Below are 15,124 nucleotides of genomic sequence, written 5' to 3'. Positions count from 1 at the left end.
GTTTTAGCCACACACACATATAGATGTAATTCACAGCTGTTTTAACTCATTTGTAGTTTTTAAATATTGTTCTCACATTATCTGAAGGACTCAATAAGCTAAATATGAAACAAACACCAAAATAAACATTGAAGAATTTAGCACTATTTCTGATATAAGCAAAATTGCTAATAAAACTGTTTTGTTTTTTATCACAGATTATGGAAATATTGTTCATGTACCCAAACTATAACATTTCCATTTTCATTCCCTTTTCTTTTTTGTGGAAAAGTGTTCACATTTTGACATTTGCATAATTTAAAACTTTAGTTCATCTGTGTCGGGTATATAGGTCCTACAACTCACAGGATATTTCTGTCTACTTTGCTCCAGATTTGGACCTTCACTTTGTATGCTGTGTATTTGTGTCTTACCTAATAGCAGAAACTACAGAACTGTATGAACACTTAAGCTTACTATGTGATAATAAGAATGTCTTATGAAAACCTTTTGTTTTCGAAAAAAATCTTCATGTTTTACTCATCTCCCATAATGATTTAAACTGCAATTGCAGGCACTTAATAGCATCTGAGTAAGATCATCATCATCACACTGAGGCGGAAAATGAAATATAGACACTGGAAACATTCTCCACTATTTGAGAGACGTTTCCTGTCAGTTGCTGGGCTCAGTAAAAGTATATGTTTAAACACACTACCTAGAAGAATGCTATTTTTAGTATGGTGGCACACTTCAAAGCATTTCCTGTTCAGAAAGTGTTACACCAAAAATAAAAGGAGAAAACGTAATGGCTCTTTTTGCCTCAGAACACAACGCTTCCCCCTTACCCTGAATCCACTCCATTATAAGTTTGCTTTAAAACTTCCAGTGACACTGCACACTGAAATGACTAATTATTTAAAAATACAACATCCCTTTGGGGGGAAAGCCTTAAATAAACCTGCACAGTAGGTAACGCAAGCACAAAGCTAGTTTTTATATAAAAGGGTGGGGGGGAGGGAGGAGGGAAACGACACAGGAGGATGGAAGAATTTAGAACAACAGTCTGTGTCCTAGTCTTGTATTAAATAGTTCCAGCTTTGATCTAAATTTAGATAATGAGTGCTTCCTGTGGGAAACTGTTTTCCAAAGCTGAAAAGTTTTTGATGCTAAAATATTTTCAGTGATTTTGTAATTGGAGTAAAGTGGTTATTTATAAAGGGTACTGGCTTTCAATTAGATAAATGGTTACATTATTCTATACTCATCAACACTTCCTTTTCTACTCTGTGTCAGATTTCATTATGCTAGTCAAGGTTTCACTGAGTCTGCAGTAAGGTTTTGAAATTACTTTTTCTTTTAAACGTATCTTCAGGGATTTGGTCTTCTTACAAAACCACTGCTGCCATTCAGGATATTTTTGACATCTCCTTATTTGCCACTCAATTAAATTTTGGTATTGTCAACTCTCATGATTTTTTCATGAGTCTTGCAACATTCGGTGTTTTTTCTTACAACCTCAGCTCTGATAGTCACATGACTGAGAATCTCAGCTTTCATTTTTAAAAAAAAAGTTTCTAGCCCCTGTGGTTGTGGAGAAGAGCTTGAAAACACACTTACGGTAGGCTGAAAAACCAAAAGGGGGGAAATAATCCTAAATTTGTTATTTTTAAAAGTCTCAAGAGTATTTGGAGCTGCATATATTTTTGAATGCTTGGGATTGGCAATGCTGATACTTATATTTTGTCACTGAAGGTTTGTATATTTACACTTTTAAATTTAGTGTATCCCTACCACAAGTGTATAAGCAATTACCTCTCCATAAAACATATGCATTCATCACTAGAATATGAAAGTGAAAATTTTAATTACTGGGAAGGAGAGCAACCAGGAGCCATGACTGTACCCTTTGAAGGGAACCAGGCATGAACACTCAAATAATACTTCCTGTGAGTATATTCTTGTGCTAGTTGGAAGGCCAAACTGAGCTCTTACATACAGCCCAGTGTAAATCTTACATAATTCCATTGACCTCAGTCAATAACGCCATATTTCCACTGGGATACCTAAGACCAGAATTTAGTTTGGTACATTTGAAGTGGGTTATTGTTGTCAGTTTGTTTTTAACATTCTGCACATCCATGATTTTTCTAACCTAATGAAGGATTAAGTTCTCATTTAGAATCCGATTGCTCCCACTCTAGCTATATCTAAGACATTACAGAATATTAGCTGTATAGAGAACTGCATTAACATCCAGGCCTGAGGAATAATCACTAAAGAAATTAGTATAATTTGGCTCAGTTTCCCTCCTGAAGGGTACGAAGGATTGAAAAATTACAGTCATCCCTCAGGGATGGTAGCAGCTGTCAAGACTTATCCAAGCAAAAGAAATAAAGGCAGCTTTGGAAATGCTTAGTTGTGTGTGCTCTGAACAGTAGGATGTTGTCCTGCTGTAATAGCACATTTAGCTGTTGTGTTCCAAGATCATTGCCTTCGCTCTAGAACTACCTATTAGTTAGAATCTGCTGACAGCTGATAGTGTGTGGTGGTTTAGGCCTAGCTTAGAACGTTGTCTAGCCCCCAACCAGCACCAAAATCAGGTGGGGAACTCTACAGCAAGCAACCCCAAGCCTAAGCATCCCTTAAAAATGAACACCGTAATGGAAGACGACATGGATTTGAGAGTCATGCACTTCCACATCATTTCTGAACTGACCTCCAGAGTCAAGACTGAGGTGCAAAGCACTGCCTAGGGATTAATGACCAGCTGGGAGAGCTGATGGCGCAGGCTGAAGCTATGGATCATTAACCCCAGCTAGTCATTAATTCTCCAGGAAATGCCCTGTACCAGAGCTGTTGTTGAGATAACCCATTTTAAAAATAAATAAATTAATTAAAGGGGTTTACTTTTTTTGTACAGCGTCATTTTTTCCTCAGAGCAGAAACAACAGACATGATTGTGACTCACGCTGCTGCCCCTCTATAGAATATCTCTGGGCAATGAATCACTTACAGAAGCCAATCAAGTGTCAACCCTCTGTTTTGTACAGACTCTTACAATGTACTCCCCTGTATTTTTATTTGCACTTGGAAATCCTGATCAGGATTGGCATCTTGCTGTGCTAGGAGCTGTGCACACACAGGAAGACATGGCCCCTGCCCTGAGAATCGTATAACATACAAAAGGAATTGGTGGTGGAATTTCAGAGCTTTTTGAGTTGAAACAGAGTAGAAAAAAGGAAGCAGATGCAAGACAAAATACAGGTCACATTCGGTGCAAGAAACAGTAAGGCAAAATCTGAACACGTCTTTGGGGAAGCATTCATTCCAGATGTGAGAAAAAACAACGTCCTGAGAATTAACCCAAGGTACCAGAGCTTCCCCCTATTCCAAGTATAGATGAGATACCTTTTTATTGCAGTGTCATTATTCCTGCAGAGCAGCTGAGGTATCAGGGCACCTTAGCTGTTACTATGTGACTTTTGCATGGTCACTGCTGTAATTCAGTCTGCTTGCTATCCAGCCTCTCCTGAGCAGACGTCACCTTTCACACCACTGATCTGTTCTCCCTACGAAAGTTGTGGTCATGATCTACCACCTCATTTGGAACCACAGTTGGAGCTCAGGGTTAAAGAATGCTTTATCTACTAGGCTGTCAGCACTGTGAGGAGTCCTGCTCTCAAAAGAGCTGTAGAAAGCATGGCAGGGAATGAAGTGTTAGATTAGAACATCCCGTTTACACAGAAATATTACCCTTATAAAAGCGAATTATCAAATTTACTCAAGAGACTTCTTACCTGTTCATTAGGCTCGAAGTTCATCTCCTCCTTTTCTGTCTTCATAGCTATAAGCTTTGTGCTACTGGAAGGGTCTGTCTTACTGTCCACCCGCTCCAGTTTTGGGGTTATGTCCGGTAAACCGATATCTCTAGTATCATCTTTATCTAGCAAGTAACGAAGTAGTGCATTTTCTTTCTTCTTGGGACTCACTGGTTCCTGTTTAACAGTCATATCTGAACCAGGAGCTGTGCTATTGGACTCCTGGTTCAGTTCTTTGCCTGTGGCTTCTGCTGTAAGCTTGGCCAAATCTACAGGAGAAGTGCTGTCCTGCAAGAGTCTGTGCAAAATTTTATGTTTCTCCTTGAGCGAGGTTCCATGTGCTGAGCCAGAACCAGATAAGCCGCCAGTGGAATCCTTGTTTGCATCTCCCACAGTATTTGACAAGGATGAAGGCTCCATCTGATCAGATTTGGTGGTCAGCAGCTGTAAGAGCTTTGTCTGGCTTTTGCCCTCATGCAGTCTGTTGTGTCCATCAGGCCTCTCGCCACTGATAACCTGAGGCACACTGTTATCATTACTGTCTTTCTGTTCTCCTGAATGGCAGCTGCTCTCTGCTTGTCCAGTTGTACCTTCTGATTGCTCCCCGTAAAGTCCAAAACAGTCTTTAGCATCCAGGCTACCCATCTTGCTCAGCTGGGGAGGATTCATATTAACAGGGGAATTTTGTAAATTACCCATTTTTAGGTCAGGTGAAGCCAACGATGACCCTAGAGTAACTCCATGACCCTCGCTGAGGGCTTGAAGTGCATTTAGGGAGCTGTTGGTGTAACTATGGCTATTTCCTGTGCTGCTGCAAACTCCCACAGGTGAATGCAAGCTTCCTGCAGGGGAAAACTGACTGGGTGGAATTCTAGGACTTCCTACCCCTCCAGGACTCAAACGATGCCTTGGTGAAAGCATAGAATTTGGCTGCCCTGGGTTCATGCCTGGGCTGCTTTGTGAGGGGCTGTTCATTTTTAGTGCATAGTTACTACCCTGAGGAGTGGATGCTTGTATGCTTGACACATGGTTCATTCCCCCTGAACCACTAAACCTGCCTGCTGGCATGCCCATATGTTCCTTTGGGCCATTGGTGGCAAAATTTATATTGCTACTGATGGTCATATCCTGACCCAGATTCCCACCGCACATGGTCTGATGGGCAGGGCTGCTGGAGCTAATTGGGTTCAATGTCTTCCCCATTGCTTGTCCAGTCAAATCCTGGCTCATTCCACAGACATTTTGTTCTCTGTACCGCAAAGGGAAGTGGGGGGGAAACAGTCTGTTAGTGAAAACAAAAGAAATCTTACAAGTTGCAGTTATCGTTTAAAATCTCTTTTAAAAATCTGAGTGCAAACAAGCAATTAAAAACCAAGGTAACACTTCTGACAAAAGACATCTGCAATTACCAGCATGGCTACACATGTGTGATTTTCAATGAACAACCACAGTACGTTTTTCAGCCGCTAATTAATACATCTGTGGTTTAAAAGAAAAAAATAAAATCACACCTTACTTAAACTAGAAATTACATAAAAGTAAATAGATTACAACTACCCAATACCCAATGTATCTCTTCCTTTACTAAAGAGTAAGTTACCTCGCATAACTAAGGGAGGCTTCAGCTTCTTAAATTTTACCTCCTTCAACAAACTACTCCAACATACATATTTATAGCACAGTTGTGGCCAGCTGTTCACCAGAATTTTGAGCTTCTGTGAACAAGCCCTGCCATAGGCTTTCAGCTTTTGTGGTGTTTGTCCCCTACGTTCACAATGAAAAACAAGTTTAAAAAGTCACATTGCTGAGCTGCCAGAAATGCCTAAGCTGCTCCAAGTATGAGAGCCAAGAAAACTACTGGAAACAAGTTCCGAATGAGACCAGCATGGTTCTGGACAGTCTTTTCATGTGCAAGGTGAAGCTTGTGTACCATACATGAGGATAGGAAAAAAAAAACCAGTGTTTGAGAAAATTTAGAAAAACATTTAATTAAATCATAATAAAGAACATTAAGTAAAATGTAGCCTTTAATTAGATTGTGAGAAAGCAAGGTTTTTGCTCTTCTATGGTAAAAATTAAGCTTGTAAAATCAGATTATTTTTCAAGCTCTCAGAACTTTAGACATACACCATCATCGGGTGGTTCAGATCAAAATTTAGATTTTGAGGGGGAAAACACACTAACAATAAAACAAGCAAAAAAAAAAAAAAAAAAGTCCAACAACTGGGTTATTGATATTAATGGAACTATGTTGATGAACTTCTAAGTTTACTATATAAGCATTTTTGTTTGGATTTAAACATTCCTTGGCAATATTTGCCCAGCGAAAGAACTGCAGCCATGCTATTTTTATTAGCCTAACAGAAGTAAACAACAAAGAGTGTAAACTGACAAGATATTTAAAACCCAGTAGGCGAACCCAAAAATGTATAATTTTTGACCTGACAATTCTTCCTTAATTTACAACTTTGGCAGATGTTCATGAAATACTAATCCACACAAAATACATTTCAAGTTGTTAAATAGCAGCTTTCAGTGTGGCAAGTGCAATTCCCAAATCCATAATTGCTGTAAAATTGTTTCAGCTTGAATTAGATTTAGAGCTGTATTCTCCCCAAGCAAATAGTAACATAGAGATGCAGTGAAACTGCAGAGTAAATGATAAACTCTAAATAGCAGGTTTTCCTCTAATTTTTCCCACCCCTGAGCAGAATGCATTTTCTTGTGTGTGGCAATACCACTTTCACATTGGTTCAAATACAAAAAATCACGTGCTGGGAGTAGGACCAAAGGGTTCTGAATGTGGGAGTGGGGTCAGGGTTGGGAAAGAGGGTTGGGGTGCAGAAGTATGAGGATGTTGGCTGGAAGTGTGGACTCTAGAGTGGGGCTGTGTCTGAGGGGCTCAGGGCTGGGTCTGAGGGTTGGAGGGCAAGGGCTCTGGCTGGGGGCTACAGGCTTTGGGGTTGGGCAGGGGATGCCAGGTTTAGGAAGAGACTCCGACCTGCAGGTTAGTGTACAAGATGATGTACAAGCTCTGAGCTGGGAGTGTGGGCTTTGGTGTGGAGCAGGCAGGGAGGACTTTGGGGTGCAGGACAGGTCTCTAAGTTTCAGAAGGGACTCAGGGCTGGGGTTGGCATGCAGGAGGGGGCACATGATGTGGGCTGGGGGTGTGGGCTTTAGTGTGGGGCATAGATAGGGCTTTGGGTGCAGGAGAATGCTCTGGGCTGCGGGGAGTTGTAGGTGGCTTAGCGTCTTGGGGCTCAGGCCTACCTGGGTGGCCCTCTATTGGGGATGGTGAGGAGGGCCTCCTCCCTGCTGACCCCAGCAGCTTCAGGGCTTGGGGAGAGAGCTCTCCACACTGCAGCCCTAAATGGAAAGCTGCACAGCTTTGGGGCCACTCAGCTTAAGAGGAGAATTACAGTCACAATACACAAGTGCCTTTTAAGAACCTAATTCATAATTTATTTTGGAAGTGATGGGATCAGTGACTATTTACTCTTGTATTCAATACTTTTGACTTATCTCTCACTTTTTCATTGAAATACTTTGGAATTAGGGTGCAATATATTAATGTATTTTGCAACACAGTTTGCAGTTATGAAATCATTATCCCAAGCACCAATGTGATCACGTGATGAAATTGCCAGTCTTGCAAATGATATATTTTGCGCATCCAAAGCATGCTCTAATAACCACACTGCAATCTTTCACACGCAGCTATGCCCAGGCCCTCGACACTCCCTGAACTACTGGAATTTACGTGGGACTTCTTAAAGAGGTAATTGTGCCATGGTAGGGCAAGTTTCTGGTTTCTATCACACAAAATGCACAAGGAGCTAAACTAGTTAAATTAAAAAGCATGAGCGCAAGACAGATTTTTTGGGATGTAACAAGAATCCTAGAGATGAAAATCCAGCACGCTATTTGCCTATCCTCTGAGCACAACTTAAGGTCTCTTGCTGTCAGAGTTGACCTCAACAACTCTTACTTCACTTTAATAGCACCAGTGGGAGACCAGCTGAAATGGTGATGAGACGTGATCAATCTATACAACTCTTTAATCTCATTATGTTGGTGTCACCAGGTGTGGGAAGGAAGGGAAAAGGCTTCTTAAAAATAACAAACATTACCTGTGAAGCATATGCAAGGATATTACCAGCTGAGGTTCACTAGTAGTCTGAGAACGGATGAGCTTGCTCTTTGTTTGGGCAGCCACTATAGTGCCATCAGACAAGGAAAATCGATAGACAGAACTGTATGCTAGTCCTTGCCTCAGCACTGTAAGGAAGCAAACACCACAATTAACGAGGAACCCTACTACAAGTAGATTACACACACACCTACACCCATCAGCAACGGCTGTTTGGGTGCATCCTTATGGAGCAATAGGAGTTGTGTGATTCACTTTACATAAGTAAGGGCTGTTAAAGGAAAACAGATGTTTTGAGGAGTTAATGAAATCAAATCTGATGAAATAACAAATCTGCAATATACCTGACAAAGAGTGAGAGAGAGCGAGTGAGAGAAAGAGAGAGGAAATACACACAAGCAGCATAAATTAGAACCTGGGAACACAATGCATTTCAGTGGAAGAGAGGCCCAGAAGCCAATTCCCCTTTGAGATATCAGATATGCAACATCTTCTTTAAATATTTGTCTAATTCCTTTTGCTGTTCCTGGAACTTTGTTTTCTGCGCATACTACCTACTCTCCTTGAAGACATCTTGTGTAAATGACTTTGGTGTCCAGCCCTTTATTATTGCATGTCCAGCTTCTTCTTCTTCCTGGCTTACGTAGCCCATGTCAGCTATACTTTCTGTTCCCTCAAAATCGTGGATGTATGATTAAAAGGGTTACTTATTCAGATAAAAAGCAAGCATTAAGCCCCTGCCCCCAAGCATAAGATGAAATTTCTTATATGAGTTATTAAAACTAAAGGTGAGTCTAAGACAATCTTCTCTAATGTTGGTGTTGTTTAGATTTAGGGTTTTGATCTGAGCTATCACACAGAGATATGCCAAGGCTGTTATGTTTGAATCTAGACCTGAATGTCACCAAATTCAGGTTTTTATTTATGGGCCACTTCTAATTAAAACAGAAATGCTTTTAAATATAAAAATCTAAGTATTTATACTGCTAGCTTACATTTTAGCCTTTAGATAGTGAAACTAGATCAGTCAGTTCCAACTTGTGATTCTCATGCACAATCTCAAAGCTCCTACACTTCCGTAGCAAATATCAGGCAATGTTCAAATGCCTACCCTTTAATTGCTTATTTCCCTAGAATTTTTTAAACATTTCTGTACCATAAAACTTATTAGTCAAAGAGCGCCTAGACTAGATTATGGAACTAAATCCAGATGGTGTTTAATTTCCTCTCTCTTTCTCCCACACGTTAGATATGAAGAAGTGGGTCTGTCCCACAAAAGCTCATCACATAATAAATCATTTTGTTAGTCTTTCAAGGGCTGCATGACTGCTGGTTTGCTTTGATACAAACAGGAGTTTTCCAAGTTTTTTATTATTATTAACAACAGTAGCTTCCAATCCCTGATTTTTTTCTTCTTCTATATTTTTAACTTTCACTGTCCCACAGAAGTGATTAGTTTCAAGCACAGTTTTCCAAGAGGCACTTTATTACTCCCTAACGCAGTGCTACAAGAGTTTCTTCAGACTTGTTACACTGGTGTGACCGTCTTCCTTCCCTGCCCCCACGCTGTTCTTATATATTGTGCTGCAAGGTTTGAAAGTATTATTTTGGCAGTGAGAAAACAGGAAACACAAGTTAAACAACCAGGGCAGCTTTTCCAGAGTCAAAATGTAAAGAAAAAACATAAGCCTACTACTATAAAACAATGCAAAGCAGAATTTCACTGTAAGGTATGTCATTGTTTTAATTTAACCTTTGGACACCACAAGGTCCGGAGCTCACAGCCCTAGCAGCACAAGAAAATACCACACCAGGAAATTCCAGCACTTCATACCAGCAGGATAAATGTGAAAGGACTACTTACGTTATTTTTCTAACTAATTCTTTAAGCAAATAAGACCTTTTCCAGAAATGCCTTGTTTCTCATTTCAGCTAATAAAAGAGTACATTTCAACCAAAGTAGCCACATGTAGCATTTGTCACTAAGAATCAGTTTGAAAACTTGCATTTCTGATTCTTTATCCACAGTTCCTTTTTTCTGACGATTACCAAAGGTGTATCCACACCGAGTATTCTCCAAGACTACCTCTTTTGCTCTGTCCCCACACATCAGCAAATCTGTGACCTGATGAAGTCTAAGTGGGAGGAGGAGAGGAAGATGAAAGGGATACAAGGAAATCAGAAAAGTGCCTTGGAGTCAGCATCTTTCTCCTCAACCCAACGAGAGGGAGATTGGACAGTTAAGAAGATGCTTGAGTTATTCTATTTAAATCTTCACAGCAGTTTTTACTAGATATTATATTCTTCCCTTTGCCATCCAAAACTGTTGCTTAATATTGTTGTGAAGTGTTCAGCAGCTTCTATGTTATACTCCAGAAGAGTTAGTACACAGTGTTTTCACCCACGTCCTTTGTGGTTTGAATTGCTGACACCATTAAACCACTTGCATTTAATTTGCAAGCTTAGTTATGGAGAAGTTGGTGACTTTAAAAGGGAATCAGAGTGATGCAGCAGTCAGTGGAAACCAAATGCTTACTTATTTACTCACCCATGCAGCATCTAGGCCTAAGACTCCAGCTACATTCCCAGTATGCCTAGACCAAGGGTCGGCAACCTGCGGCTCCAGAGCTGCATGCGGTTCTTTAAAGGAGTCAGTGGCGGCTTCAGGTGCTGCCGCCACTAACTCCTCTTGCAGCTCTGAGCCCTGCTGCCACTGACACAATGGAACTAAATGTAATTGGTTTAATGGCTGGCATGGTGGCTGGAGGGATCCACCCGTTAAAGCAATTACATTTAGTTCCTTTATTTAAGCAGCTGCAGGGCAGGGAGCCATCTGCACTGCAGGTGGGGGAAGCGCTGAGTCCCCAGGAGAACTGGGGGGAGGGGCAGCTGAGTCTCCCCCTGCTGGAGCTGCACAGCCCCGCTGAGAAAAAGGCGGCAGCGGCCATGGCAGAGCAGGAGCAGCACACACAGAGGAGCTTGTTGGCTGAGGTGAATTAATCCTGGGGATAGCGGGGAGGGGGTGCAGTTTGAGGCTGAGAGGGGTTCAGCCTGGGGTTTGGGGGGGCAGGTTTGTGGGATGAGGAGGGCTAAAGCTTAGGGGACAGGGGAATGGATGTGGGAGCTGAGGTGGATAAAGTCTGGAGATGAGGGGAGGGTTTATGGGCCAAGGGGAGTAGAGCCTCGTGATGGCGGAGAGGGGAGGGTTGATATGAACATTGCTCCCTTCTGCTTAAGGGCTTATCCCCATGTGCAGCATTCTCCTTGTCCTCATTTGTTCTCCGACCCAGAGGTGAAAGTAACAAAAACTTTCTAACGGGTACAAATCATTGTGTGTGTGCTGTTCTTAAAACACGGGTGATAAAAAGTATGGTTTGACGTTATTTATTAAGGACTGTCTCCTGTTCACATGTACTGCGGCTCTTGAAAGATAGATTTTGTAACTGAATTTGAAAAAATGGCTCTTCTAGCTATTTCAGTTGCAGACCCCGGCCTAGACAATATGCTGTAGACTGGAATATTTGTTAAATGCACATCTTGTGAAACCACATGCCATACAGACTGTTAAATATAGGCTTTGTTTAAATCTTGTACATCAAATTTGGAGCCAAATTCTGATGGCCTTAATCAGGTACTCAACATAAGCAATCAGTACTTGGGTCCATCGTTAAAGCTAGTGTAGATGATGTCTGAATAAAAAAATAAAATCCTGGCATCCTAAGAAACACATTGGAAGACCTTCCAGTACCCTACACTATCCTGTATACTATCTCCCTTATTATCTACATCCTAGACTGTGTGAATGTGCCAGCACAGTGTTCTAGAATGGGGGTGGCCAACCAGTTAGAGATTAAGAGCTAAAATAGCTGTGGATAGAGTGCAAAGAGCTACGTATTATATATATATTTTTCTCTACCTATCTATCTAGATAAAAGGAAATTATAATAAGTGGCTCAATGCCCTCCCCCTCCTCCATAGCCAGGCACCCCCTAGCTCCCTGTTCTAACCCAATCCCTTCCCCTTCTCCATAGCCAGGCACCCCCTAGCTCCCTGTTCTAACCCAATCCCCCTCCCCTCCTCCACAGCCAGGCACTCCCACCTGCCCCGTTCTAACCCAATCCCACACCCTTCTCCCAGAGCCAGGCCCCCACAGGCCTTCCCCTGCACCCCTCTCTAACCCAACGCCTGACACTCATTGGAGCTGGTACCACCATGCATTTTTCCCTCCAAGTGCTGGGGTATGTGCGTAGAGCAGCGGTAAGTACTCCTGGTGCACGGCTCTGAGCAGGAGCTGCATTTCATTGCTCATAGAGTTGCATGCAGCTCAAGAGCCACGGGTTGGCCAACCCATTCTAGAACATCTACTCACTGGTTGTCTGCCTTCAGTGCAGTACAGCATGCCACAGCTGACATTCTCAATCAGTGCTGCAGCTCCAGCATGTCACAACCAAGTATTCTATAGCAGATTTTAATAGTGAAAATTCATTTTTGCAGAGAAGCGGAATTAGGGCTTTGAATTATCTCAGTGCACTCTAATATGTAAGTTGACAGGATTGTTAAATAACGAGTTTTCGGTAAGCCCTGCTTCCCCCGAGCCGATTTCTCTATTTAAGACACTTGCAATGATCTGAACATTTAAGCAAAGATGGCTGATGAGTTACAAGCATGTCTTTTTACGTGTCACACCATAAGAACGGCCATACTGGGTCAGACCAAAGGTCCATCTAGCCCAGTATCCTGTCTGCCGACAGTAGCCAGTGCCAGGTGCCCCAGAGGAGGTGAACCGAAGACAATGATCAAGTGATTTGTCTCCTGCCATCTGTCTCCAGCCTTTGACTAAAGGCTGGGGGCACCATACTTTACCCTTGGCTAATAGCCATTTATGGACCTAACCTCCAAAAATTTATCAAGCTCTTTTTTAAACTCTGTTCGAGTGCTGGCCTTCACAGCCTCCTCCAGCAAGGAGTTCCACAGGTTGACTGTGCGCTGTGTGAAGAAAAAATTTCTTTTATTAGTTTTGAACCTACTACCCATTAATTTCATTTGGTGTCCTCTAGTTCTTATATTATGGGAACAAGTAAATAACTTTCCAATATTCACTTTCTCTACACCATTCATGATTTTGTATACCTCGATCACATCGCCCCTCAATCTCCTCTTTTCTAGACTGAAAAGTCCCAGTCTCTCTAGCCTCTCCTCACATGGGACCCCTTCCAAACCCTTAAGCATTTTAGTTGCCCTTTTCTGAACTTTTTCTAATGCCAGTATATCATTTTTGAGGTGAGAAGACCACATCTGCACGCAGTACTCAAGATGTGGGCGTACCATAGTTTTATATAGGGGAAGTATGATAGTCTTCGTCTTATTCTCTATCCCTTTTTTAATAATTCCTAACATCCTATTTGCTTTACTAACTGCCGCTGCACACTGCGTCGATGTTTTCAGAGAACTATCCTCTATAATTCCACGATCCCTTTCCTGATACGTTGTATCTAAATTTGCCCCCATCACATTGTCTGTATAATTGGGGTTATTTTTCCCAATGTGCATTACCTTACACTTACCCACATTAAATTTCATTTGCCATTTTGCTGCCCAATCACTCAGTTTGCTGAGATCATTTTGAAGTTCTTCACAATCTACTTTGGTTTTGACTACCCTGAACAGCTTGGTACCATCTGCAAACTTTGCCACCTCACTGCTTACCCCTTTATCTAGATCACTGATGAACAAGTTGAACAGGATTGGTCCCAGGACTGACCCTTGGGGAACACCACTAGTTACCCCACTCCATTGTGAAAATCTACCATTTATTCCTACCCTTTGTTTCCTGTCTTTTCGCCAGTTTCCAATCCATGGAAGGATCTTTCCTCCTATCCCATGACCACCTAATTTACATAAGAGCCTGTGGTGAGGGACCTTGTGAAAGGCTTTCTCGAAATCTAAGTATGTTATGTCCACTGGATCCCCCCTGTCTGCATGTTTGTTGACCCCTTCAAAGAACTCTAATAGATTAGTAAGACACGACTTCCCTTTACAGAAACCATGTTGACTTTTGCCCAGCAAATCATGTTCTTCTGTGTGTCTAACAATTTTATTCTTTACTATTGTTTCTACTAATTTGCCGGGTACTGACATTAGACTTACCTGTCTGTAATTGCCAGGGTCTCCTCGAGAGCCCTTTTTAAATATTGGCATTATGTTAGCTGTCTTCCAGTCATTGGGTACCGAAGCTGATTTAAAAGGATAGGTTACAAACCACCATTAATAGCTCTGCAATTTCACATTTGAGTTCTTTCAGAACCCTTGGGTGAATGCCATGTGGTCCTGGAGACTTGTTACTGTTTAGCTTATCAATTAGTTCCAAAACCTCTTCTAGTGACACTTCAATCTGGGACAGTTGCTCAGATTTGGGAACCTCTGTAATATCCTCAGCTGTGAAGACTGAAGCAAAGAAACCATTTAGTTTCTCTGCAATGGCATTATCTTCCTTGAATGCTCCTTTTATATCTCTATCGTCCAGGGGTCCCACTGCTTTTTTAGTGGGCTTCCTGCTTCTAATGTACTTAAAAAAACATTTTACTATTGTTTTCTGAATTTATGGCTAACTGTTCCTCAAAATCTTTTTTGGCTTTTCTTATTACATTCTTACACTTAATTTGGCAGTGTTTATATTCCTTTCTATTTTCCTCACTAGGATTTGACTTCCACTTTTTAAAGGATGCTTTTTTAACTCTCACTGCCTCTTTTACATGGTTGTTAAGCCACGGTGGCTCTTTTTTAGGTCTCTTACTGAGTTTTTTAATTTGGGGTATACATTTAAGTTGGGCCTCTAATATGGTGTCCTTGAAAAGTTTCCATGCAGCCTGCAGGGATTTTACTTTAGTTACTCTACCTTTTAATTTCTGTTTAACTAACCTCCTCATTTTTGTATAATTCTCCTTTTTGAAATTAAATGCCAAAGTGTTGGACTGTTGCGGTGTTCTTCCCAACACAGTAATATTAAACATTATTATATTATGGTCACTATTTCCAAGCGGTTCTGCAATAGTTACTTCTTCGACCAGATCCTGCATTCCAGTCAGTACTAGATCGAGAATTGCCTCTCCCCTTGTGGGTTCCTGTACCAGCTGCTCCAAGAAGCAGTCATTTAAGGCATCGAGAAATTTTATCT

At 41.5% G+C, this 15,124-nt stretch overlaps 1 protein-coding gene across 2 annotated transcripts in view; it reads right to left on the bottom strand.

Annotated features, from left to right (window-relative positions):
- NCOA2 (nuclear receptor coactivator 2) overlaps window positions 1-15,124 on the bottom strand; it is a 271,933-nt gene that overhangs the window by 49,002 nt on the left and 207,807 nt on the right. For both annotated transcript variants that reach the window (XM_074987101.1, XM_074987102.1), the window contains 2 exons: window positions 7,931-8,078; window positions 3,780-5,049 (listed from right to left, as the gene is read on the bottom strand). In XM_074987101.1, the coding sequence (XP_074843202.1) occupies window positions 3,780-5,049; window positions 7,931-8,078 (1,418 nt within the window). The remainder of the gene's footprint in view (window positions 1-3,779; window positions 5,050-7,930; window positions 8,079-15,124) is intronic.

The sequence above is a fragment of the Carettochelys insculpta genome, chromosome 2, assembly GCF_033958435.1.
Source record: "Carettochelys insculpta isolate YL-2023 chromosome 2, ASM3395843v1, whole genome shotgun sequence".
NCBI lineage: Eukaryota > Metazoa > Chordata > Testudines > Carettochelyidae > Carettochelys > Carettochelys insculpta.
Note: the sequence above shows the minus strand (reverse complement) of the source record. Positions and strands in the feature narration are given on the sequence as shown.